This window comes from Mytilus edulis, chromosome 13, assembly GCF_963676685.1.
Source record: "Mytilus edulis chromosome 13, xbMytEdul2.2, whole genome shotgun sequence".
NCBI classification, from domain to species: Eukaryota; Metazoa; Mollusca; class Bivalvia; order Mytilida; family Mytilidae; genus Mytilus; species Mytilus edulis.
The window spans coordinates 40,573,518-40,584,621 of NC_092356.1; the positions used below are offsets into that span (position 1 = coordinate 40,573,518).

The 11,104-nt window shown below is 32.7% G+C and overlaps 1 protein-coding gene across 1 annotated transcript; it reads right to left on the bottom strand.

The window, feature by feature from the left end:
- Positions 1-5,708: 5,708 nt before the first annotated feature.
- On the bottom strand, positions 5,709-6,818 carry LOC139500305 (UDP-galactopyranose mutase-like). The gene has a single exon (XM_071289049.1). It carries the CDS (start codon positions 6,816-6,818, stop codon positions 5,709-5,711), a length of 1,110 nt encoding a protein of 369 aa, XP_071145150.1.
- Positions 6,819-11,104: the final 4,286 nt, after the last annotated feature.

Sequence of the window (11,104 nt, forward strand, 5' to 3'; positions counted from 1 at the left end):
ATTTCTAAATTTCCGGGCACGGTTAACAACATTTCCGTAAAAATGAGGATGTGCTATCCTGTTTGAAATAAGTTTTCTACAGGTACAACCAAACTTCAAAACCAAATCTTTATATATATGGAAAACATTAGTAAAGGTTTTAAGTAATTTATGGTAACGATATCCCTGGTTTAATAATTTACCAGTAATACATAGATTACGTTCGTTAAAATCAAAAACGTCACAACAGACACGGGCATAGCGAACGAGCTGGGAAATATAAACACCGTAAGATGGTGCCAAAGGAACATCCCCATAAAAAAATGGAAAATTATTAATAGGGAACGAAAAATCAAAACTGTCAACAGAATCAAAAGGACCATCAAAAGCACGTAATTTATCTAAAACATCCAAAGAATTTTTTACACTCCAAAAATAGTTTATTCCAATACATGTATGTTCATTTATTTTATTACAATAGTTTATGATAAGCTCTTTAATAGTAGTTAATGAACTTGTTAAAAGCACTGAGAGATTAGCTGTAGAACACTTACTATAGAGGCCGAGATTAAACGATATTTAGCTGTTTTTTTGCGTAGTTTAGGTAGCCATGGCAATACATAGTCATGATAGTAGAGACCTTCAAATGTTCCGAAGCCTTAAGCTTTGATGTGGTTGTGATATGTTTGTTTACCATATGAATCTCTGTGGAGCGGATGGATTTGAACGTAGATGAATTTAAAATTTCACTTTTAAGAACGTCCGTGTAGTATTTACGGCATACCACCACCACATTGTTGCCGGGCTGCTTTGTCGGCCGGTACAGACACAAACTGCTTTGAAAGTTCTTGAAGTTTATTTCTTATTCTGGAAATAGGTGTATTATGGACTCTATTATTTTCTTCTAAATTATTTTCAAAATGTGATATTCTCTTATCTACCACATTCATACATTTGTTTAAATAAGAATCAAGAGATTTTTTATCAGATTTTCCCCGTTTACTCCACCTTTTACAAAACTAAATCTATTTTAGATGGAGGACGATATTTTAGTCCTTTTTTCAAAAACTTTTTAACCTCTCTGTCCTGGACGATATTGAGGTCCCCTGTAATAACATGGCCATAGGGAACATATCTAAACTTCGACGATTCACATTTTCAAGTTAAGGGAGTATTGTTATCTACATAAGTTCGTTCTCTAACTTTGTGTCGACACCTGTAGATATTAAATATTTATTTCTAATATGAAAAGGTGTGTTTTATGTCCAATAATTGAAAAAATTCTTTGAATGAATCGCGAAGTTTTTTTTAAATGCATCATTGGTTAGCTAAGCAGACATGTCTTTAGGGGCAAAAAATTGCTTCACTGACAGTGTCTGTAAAGATCCTATGTGCAAAAAATTTAAATCTTTTTTTCTAAAACCTCTTGGTATCCTTAATTTACACAATGGTAAACCATACTGTATATGGAACAAAAACTGTAAACAGTGAAAAAAGTTTCTTTCGTTAGAGAAATTATTGCTTCATTAATTATTTCAGATTTTTAACCCCGCACGTGGCAGATGCTATCGATTCCAATTTTTATTGACTTGGATAGCCAGTTTTCGTGCCTATGGTCGGATAGTGCATTGTGGTGTATTTTCTGCCGCTGGACATGAACTAGCTAATAAATAATAAAAAAATGTTTTTGAATACTTTGAAGAATTATAGATAAATATGCCGGTATTTACTGGAATACATTTTGAACGTTAGTTTAAGTTATAGAAATGTGATACAAATCGCTAACAAAGAAATAACATAACTAACAATTTTGAACGAAAAGACAATGAAATGATAGGTCCATACATAAGATATTAGGAACCATATTTATAGACAACCGATTATGATCGACAAAACATGTAATTTTTGTAAAATTAAACCATTTATTTTTTATTTCGTGGGTCTCATTGGGGTCTAAGCGTGACGCGGGATTGCCGATTTTTCGTAAGCGTGACACGGGAAAGTCCAATTATTGTGCCGTAAAAACGGGAATTAAGGTCTAGCGGGACACGGGAAATTACAAAAAAAATGAGAATTGCTTAGGTACATAGTATAAGCGGGATACGGGAATCTGACAAAACAGTAAGCGGGATCCGGGATCAGAACCCCCAATGAGACCCCCTATTTCTATTTCATACTTTGATCTTCTTTAATGCTTTAATCGCTTTATCAAGCATGAAATAAGACGTTTTCTAATACATCGTAATATTCAATGATAAAAAATATCACTCTTTGAACAACATTGAAAGGCTTGGAATCTATATATACAATATTAGGTGAATGTCAGAAAAATATAAACTTTTTTGTATGAGGCTGAGAAACTGGAGAATTAAGGACTCGCCCTTCCCCATTTGCGCCGAGTACAAAAAAATATATATTTTTATGACATTGACCTAATATTATTTATACTGCAATTTAAATTAGAGCATTGATAAGTATTTAAATCGTAACACAAATGTCAAACATATTTTCATCCCTTAAAGGACCCCTGATTGTGGAGAAAGTGATCCATGATGAAATTGACATTATAGAAAATATAGCTTTAGGAAATAAACACAGGTAGTTGCAGTATAAAATACCGAATTTACATAGATACTTGTAATTTGTACCAAACTGACCAGTACGTATGATGTTGGTGTCACATTATGAGCGAGCGTAAATTTAATGTTGGCACTTACACTGTTTTTAAATTACTCTTTGAAATTTTTCAGTTTTATACAAGTTTATGTTCACATTTTCTGAGAGTCCTTGTAATACATGCACATGTCAATGTTTACATTTTCAAATATTAATTCTAATAAACTGTTGAAATAAATGGTTGAATGTGTTCTTTGAAAATGGTAATGCATCTGCTGTAATTTACCAAAGGTAACACTGCTCTGAAATGTTTATCAAAGATACTTTTGTCTGTATTTATTCTTACTAGAAGATCAAATGAGATACAATTCAGTACACTTTAAAGACACTAATGGTAATGATAAGTATAAAATCTTCTATATAAAATGAGAAAATGAAACCACTTAAACCATGATTTATTGTGTAAGATTAATTGGTTTTTTTTTTATTTAATCTGAAGGTTCTATAAAAAAAAAAACATGAGGCCAAATACATAAATATGGCTCCACTTCATTTGAGTTGACAAAAAGAGGACTACTGGAATCGACAATTGGAATTGCGATACCATATGGTTGCAATGACAAAATTGATGGTATAGGTATTCTATCTAGTTCTTCCTGTAACTCGGTGAATGTGATGATTATTTGCAACTCTAGTCCTCGACGTCATTATACATCACCTACTTTGCATGTTTTCTCTGTTAATGACTTACTGCCATTTATACAAAAGCCGTTAGGTATTTATCACATTCAGTTTGCATTGGAAAAGATGAAAAAGAGAACAGATCTTTTCTTAAACTTACTTTTGCCAACAAAGGTCTGGATGGCGTTAACTTAGGCAACATCCTTCATCATAATTTAATTCTGACAGTCGAAAATACCTCCTTAATTAAAGGTCAGTCTGTACCAATAATTTCTTATACCTATACCAAACCAATTGCAACTAAAATTTTCAATTACAAACAAGTTTTGCAGGATCTCAACATTGACGACTTCAAGTCTAAACCTCAACTGTGCTAGTTCCCAATTTACACATAATCCGGCTGTCCACGTTATTATCGGAGACCTCAAAATTATCAATAACACTTTACTGCGAAATTTGTTATCCAAAGATCCGAAATATTGTGAGCCTAAATCCATCAATAGGAAATACAACTTCAAAATACTGATGGATTCAGTCGAGGATTATGCCAGCCAATGGGCTAAACGCGAGAAAGAAGACGTAGATACTCTTTCCGAATGAATTAATGCTGTGAGGTCGTTGATACAAATCCGAATTAAGAAACTAAATGAGTCTATCAATACCCACACTTCGCCAATTTTTAAAGACCCTAATGTTGCAAAACACTTGTCCTACCTCCATGACAAATATGTGGTTGTCCCCGCAGATAACCCCCAAATAACATCGTTTTTGTGTGTAAATATCATTACTTATCTGCTTGATAAATGAAATAGGTATTGACAATTCACTTGGAAACTCAACATCTACCCTCACGACACTTGCCAAAGAGGAAATCCTGGATGATCACAGGTCTTTTCTATGTTCCTTTGGAATTTCAAGTAAAGATGAAGAACTGGATCTTCCATCACTGTATTGGATACATAAACTACATAAGTGTCCTTACAAACAACGGTATAATGCTGGGTCTTCCAAGTGGCCCAAAAAACCTCTTTCTAAAATACTAACATCTATTTTATCAGCAATCAAAGCCGGGCTCCAAAGTTACTGTGAAATTGCCTATTCTAGAGGTGGCTTGAATCAGATGTGGGTACAAAAAAATTTCCAAAGATCTTTTAGAGTACATACAATCTAAGACTCTCTCATCTTACCATAGTATTAAAACATTTGACTTTTCTACACTATACACAAGTATTCCCCATTCCAAACTAAAATACAAATTGAAAGAGTTGGTATAACTTTGTTTTATTATAAAGAATGGCGAACGTCGATACAAGTGTCTTGTCTTGGGGAAGTATAAATCCTACTTTGTAAAAAATCACTCCGATTCAAAAAAAATAAATCTCTGAAACTGACATTATCAAGATGCTTGTTTTCTTGATTGACAACATATTTGTTACGTTTGGAGGACCTGTTTGTCAACAGACTGTCGGAATTCCAATGGGAACCGATTGTGCCCCTCTTCTTGCCGACTTGTTTCGTTATTATTATGTGGCTGACTTCATACAGGAACTTCTTTGGAAGAAAGATAAGAAGTTAGCGGTATCCTTTAACTTTTACCTTCCGCTATATAGATGATGTTCTCTCACTAAATAATACACAATTCGGTGACTACTAGTATGTTGAACGAATCTATCCTATCGAACTGGAGATAATAGATACAACAGATACTGTTAAGTCTGCATCATATCTTGACTTACATCTAGAAATTGATAATGAGGGTCGGTTGAAAACAAAACTTTACGACAAAAGAGATGATTTCAGCTTTCCAATAGTGAACTTTCCATTTCTATGTAGCAACATTCCAGCAGCGCTTGCAAACGGAGTACATACTGAACGATATTCCCGGGTTTGTATTTCATAAATTTTACGGACGCATTTTGAGTCGATTAACCGTTACGGAATAACTGTTTCATAAATGATATCGGATATGTTCCTTATGTCGTAACTACAATACCCTTCCCTTTTCATGAATGTGACCTACCGAATTAGACTATTTACCGGATTTGTAATTACATAAGCAACAGGAAGGGTTCCACATGTAGAGCAAGATCTGCTCACCCTTCCGGAGCACATGAGATCACCCCTAGTTTTGGTGGGTTGTGTGTTGCTTAGTCTTTAGTTTTCTATGTTGTGTTTTTTGTACTATTATTTGTCTGTTTGTCTTTTCATTTTTAGCTATGGCAGTTTATTTTCAATTTATGAGTGTGACTCTCCATCTGGTATCGTTATTCCCTCTTCTACATATCAATACTAATTGAAGTAATCATTTGAGGAGCAATATAATAAAACAAGTATTACACTTCGTGAGCAGTATGTAAACACTCTGAAATATGATATTTCTACTTTTTATTACGTATCTGATTTATTAAAAAGAAGCGTACAATACTGTATGATTATATAGAAAAAATAGAGTCACAATACTCAAGTGCATTCAAAATTGATTGATCCATATTAAAATATTTATAACTGGCTAGTCGTCCTACAAAATGTATATTTCTCTCCTTCTCTGCTAATGTTTTGTATTGTTCATACAGTTCCATATTTCTTTTGTTTGGAACAGGATAGTAGGGATCACCGTCGCTACATGTTGTCTCTGAGATAATCGTGGTGTGTGGCGAATCTTGATTAAGGAGATGTTTGTATTCTATTATCCTGGTAAATGGAGTTTCGGGACCTAGATGATTAACGTGAGCACATGGCTGGAAGAATTTAGTATTCTTCAAGCGTTGAATTTCAAAGTTTACGGATCGATACTCTAATTTGGGGTAACCAACATTTGTGAAGAAATCATCAATAGGTCCAGAATATATAATGGTACTGTTGGAAATAGCAGAAGGATCCATGTCAAAATAGTCGCATGACAGGCGTACTGTTATATTCTCATGGTCCAGAATGTTTTCGAAAAATTTTGTATAACCATCAGTAGGAAGTGCTTGATATTTGTCACTGAAGTAACGGTCATCGAAATTATTTCTTACTGGTATTCTAGCTAACACTGATGCATCCAATTCCTCTGGGTACCTCCCCCATTGTTTTAATGTATAATGCTTAAATATTTTTTCATACAAGGTTTCACCTACCCTTGACGTGGCCATTTGATACCCATTATCAATATGTTCATGCTTCAATTGGTTTCGGGACAACCAGTCATCTGCTTCTTGTTTATTTGTTAAATGCTGTCCACATAACATATTAATTGTTGTTATGTTGGGTGGCAATGGTATGTATTGTCCATCAATTACCCCTAGGACTTTGTGTTCCCATCTTGTCCAGCTAGAAAAACGATTTACGTATTGCCATACTCTTTCGCTATTTGTATGAAACAAATGGACTCCATATTTATTAATTCTTATTCCGTTTTCATCGATGTAATCATAGCAGTTCCCGCCAATGTGATCTCTTTTGTCTACAATCAGAACTTTCTTATGTCTTTCTTCAGCCATAAATCTGGCCATGACTGCCCCTGAAAGACCACACCCGACAACCAAATAGTCTGCCGACATGGTATTGACGTATCAGTTTCAAAATTGTATGACAATTATGATCAGCTTACATCCGCTGTAAAACAAATTTAGACTTACAATAATACATTCTTCTTATTTTTAAATTTTTTAATACAATTAACGATGGCATACAAGTTAAAGTAGGTTTTTTTTAGGAATACTCTATATCTTAATCTTAATTTCAAACCCGAAACAAAATTAGAGAAATAGTTTGAAAAAAATGTATTTACAAACAATGATCCTGATGTATCATGGCAAGAAAAAGAAGGTACCCAATAATATGATACAATTACCAAACATACAACACATGTTTGCGAAATAATATTAATCAGGCAAACTCGTTTACCTGAATTTAGAAATCCTAAACCCCCAAAATATTATTAAAATTCAACAAGCACGCCCCTTCTTAGTTACGTTAATCTAATTGCAACTTTTGTATATTGGTTACCGTGGTTTTTTGTTGTTTATTTTTTTTTTTTGCTCAGTCATAATGTATTGGCATTATGTTTTGTACTATGTTGTTTGTTTGGGTAGTTTGTTTTGTTTTGACAAGGTATTGAAAGGGAGACGAAAGATGCTAGAGGGACAGTCAAACTCAAAAATTGAAAATAAACTGACAACGACATGGCTAAAAATTAATAAAAAAAAAAAAACAGACAAATAATAGTACAGAAGACAACATAGAAAACTAAAGACTAAACAACACGAACCCCATCAAAAACGGGGGGGGGGGGGTGATGTCAGGTGTTTCGGAGGGGTAAGCAGATCCTGGTACACACGTCGTGTTGCTTTTTATTAAAAATCCAGTAAATAGTCCAATTCAGTAGGTAACATTCGTGAAAAAGGAAGGGTGAAAAAGACAGTATGCAATAAAATTATATTTTACATTATCCATGTGGTCTTATACAAGTGTTTTGTGAGTTTATTTACAACCACTGGGTCGATGCCACTGCTGGTGGAATATGTATTCCCTGGGAGTATAACTAGCCTCAGTAGTCAGCACTTCTATGTTGTCATGAATTATCATCGTGTTTTGAAATACTAAGAGTTTTCTACCTTAGTGCTACCTCAGGAATAGATAACATTAGCTGTATCTGACAAAACTTTTAGGACGTTTTGGTCTTCAATGCCCCTCAACTTTGTACTTTATTAGGCCTTTAACATTTTGATTCCCTGGTCACTGATGAGTCTTTTGAAGAGGAAACGCGCGTCTGGCGCAAATATATAATTTTAATCCTGGTATCTATGATTAGATCATTGTTACGACCTTGGACTTGACCGCATTTAATGAAAAAAAAATGCAAAAAACAGATTACCTAATACTTTTGATATGGTTTTTTTTATAATAGATGCAGAGCTTTTCAGAAACAACGTATCGTTTGTATTATGTACCATAATGTATTTACAATTTAATAAACGATATTTTGAAAATTTATTTCGATTGATTTTGTTTCACTACGTTAACGTGTGTCATGTTTCTAAAATTAATTTCACAAACACATTGTGTAAGAGTTTCAAAATTATATACCCAATCAAACAATGACAATTAGGCGAACACGCGTAATATTTTCAGTATGTGCTGGACAAAATTTATTTTATGGACGAAAGAGGACATCACTTTTTTACTCGGGTCAAACATCTGTTGTTTTTTAAACTTTATACAAGAAGAGCTTTTACTTTCCAATAAAATACTGCAAGTTCAAGGTTAGGGGTCCCGTTAACATGTTAACCCCACCATATTCTCTATGTATGTGCCTGTCCCAAGTCAGGAGCCTCTAAGTCAGTGGTTGTCGTTTGTTGCTGTGTTATATATTTGTTTTCGATCATTTTTGTACATTGATAAAACGGTATGTTTTCTCGTTTGAATTGTTTTACACTTGTGAATTGAGAGACTTTTATAGCTTACTATGCAGTATGTGCTTTGCTTATTATTTATTGCTATAAGGTGAAATATAGCTGTTAATTTCTGTGTCATTTAGCCTCTTGTGGGGTGTTGTCTCGATGGCAATCATACCACCATTTTTTTTATGTATGTTCTGAAACCAAAATATTTTCAAATTATAAATCTCATTATATTAATTCATCATTCACTCATTTTAAAAGAAATTTTCTTTATGTATTTACTTCAAATCTGAAATAGATTTTTGTGTTCATACACTTTCAATCAGACATTATTTAATGCAATGTCAAAAACAACAGATAATTAGTCAGCACCAACAGAAAAAACTTACACATGTTACAGTCGACATAATGTTATACTTTAGACTGAGGTGATTCAAAAGATAAAAAAATTTATAAGATTTTTAAATGAGATAACTATAAGTAATGTACATGTATATTTAACTCAGAGATATAAGGAATTGTCTCAGACCTGAATACTAATTGAAGTTTCCGTTGTACCCTACTGAAAATGAGATTTCTTAATTATATAGTAATACTTACCTAGATGATAGTTTTCCTCTTTTGTGTACGTGGACATCACTTGATATTGATGTAGAAAACACGACAGGTTGTGCATCCATTAAAGACATATGTTTGATAAAAAAAAGTTGTTTCAAAATATATATATGAATAATGTAGCGTTTATTCTCATCAGTAATAAATAAAGAGTTATCATAGAATTTTAAAAGTTTTAATGGTTGGCTTATTATACTAAAAAAGGCACGACGATAATGAAGCGATCAAACCCCATGAGACGAAGAAAACATACTCACTTTAAATAAAATACTACTTATTTCGTACAATTTTATTTTAGGAGTTCAGAAAAAAATATTTTTTTAAAATAATTATTCGGTTGACCATTCGTTTTAAATAATTAGAAAAATGTTCAAACACATGGCGTATTTAGAAAAACGCTTCTAATTATCCATCCAAAATCTGATATCAACACAAGCTCATTGGTAAGTGAGACATTTTAAAATGTCATTTTTAAAAACATATTTTACAGATATATGTAACGATTATCATTGATAACCTCACCCAGTCGCATTAATATAAACCTCGCAAAGATATTCGTACAGTATTTAAGATGAATAGACGATATCTGTTAGTATTTATCGATACGTTAGTATACCAAACTACTTTACAACATAGATCGTCAACACAAATACAGACGTGTATACAATTTATGAAACTGATTGCAAAACCATTAATGATATAGAACGTTAACAAAATCATCGAGTTTGCAGTCTGACTGTCATGTTTTGTTTTTTGTATTTTTTTTTTAGAAATAAAATTGAGAATGGAAATGGGGAATGTGTCAAAGTGACAACAACCCGACCTTAGAATATATTAATTCTTTGTAGATGTTTTTTTTTTTTTTACTTTTGTTCATATGTTAATTTATTCTATTTTTTTTTCTTTCCACTTTATTTCGGAGACTTCTTTTAACAGTATAGACTGTCCCTGTTTATTCTAAGGAAGTTCAAGGAAAAAGTACTTTAAATTGCTAATAATTAAAACATATATACTAGTAGCTAAATATTTGTAATGTGTTGCACTCATTTAACATCGACTATTACTAGTTCATCTTAATTTTCATGATATACCATTTAATAACCTTTGGGTTTTTTTCTTCTTTTTATGTGTGCATTTAAATGTATTTATTCCCATATCTCATGTTTTGCACTAATGTTTTTTTTATCTAATGTTGAATAGAAATGTATTCTTTGTTCTATTACAAATACTGCACAAAAGTAGAATCATGTATCTTGAATTTTGAATATTTAATTATGTTTTTCATGTATAATTAAGAAGCGGAAATGGTTTAAGCAAACAAATGGAAATTAAAGGCAACAGTAGCATACCGCTTTTCAATAGTCACAAATCGATTCGGCTAGCTCATTTAAAAGTCTATGATTATCGTTCTGCTGCTACTATGAGACATAATTTCAAATTACAGTATACATGGTAAACAAAAAATACCGAATAACAATGTAAAACGTCTAAGCATGCATGCCAAACAAATATTTACACCTTAGTATCATTCCATACACCAAATATAGTAGTCTTATCGTGAACAGTACCTGAGAAACAGATCAAACCATAGCAACTCAGCACTGAACATTGGACCATGAAACTGAGGTTATATTCTCATGAGCCCTTGAAGATAGATATGTACACCCATACACCAAATATAGTTGACCCATTACTTATAGTATCTCATAAACTGACAACAAAAAACGAACACTGAATAGACCAACGACCTTCTAGTAAATGATCATTAAATACACGAAATAGTGACAACTTTGCTTACAATGTCTGATGAAAAAAAACAAAACCACATA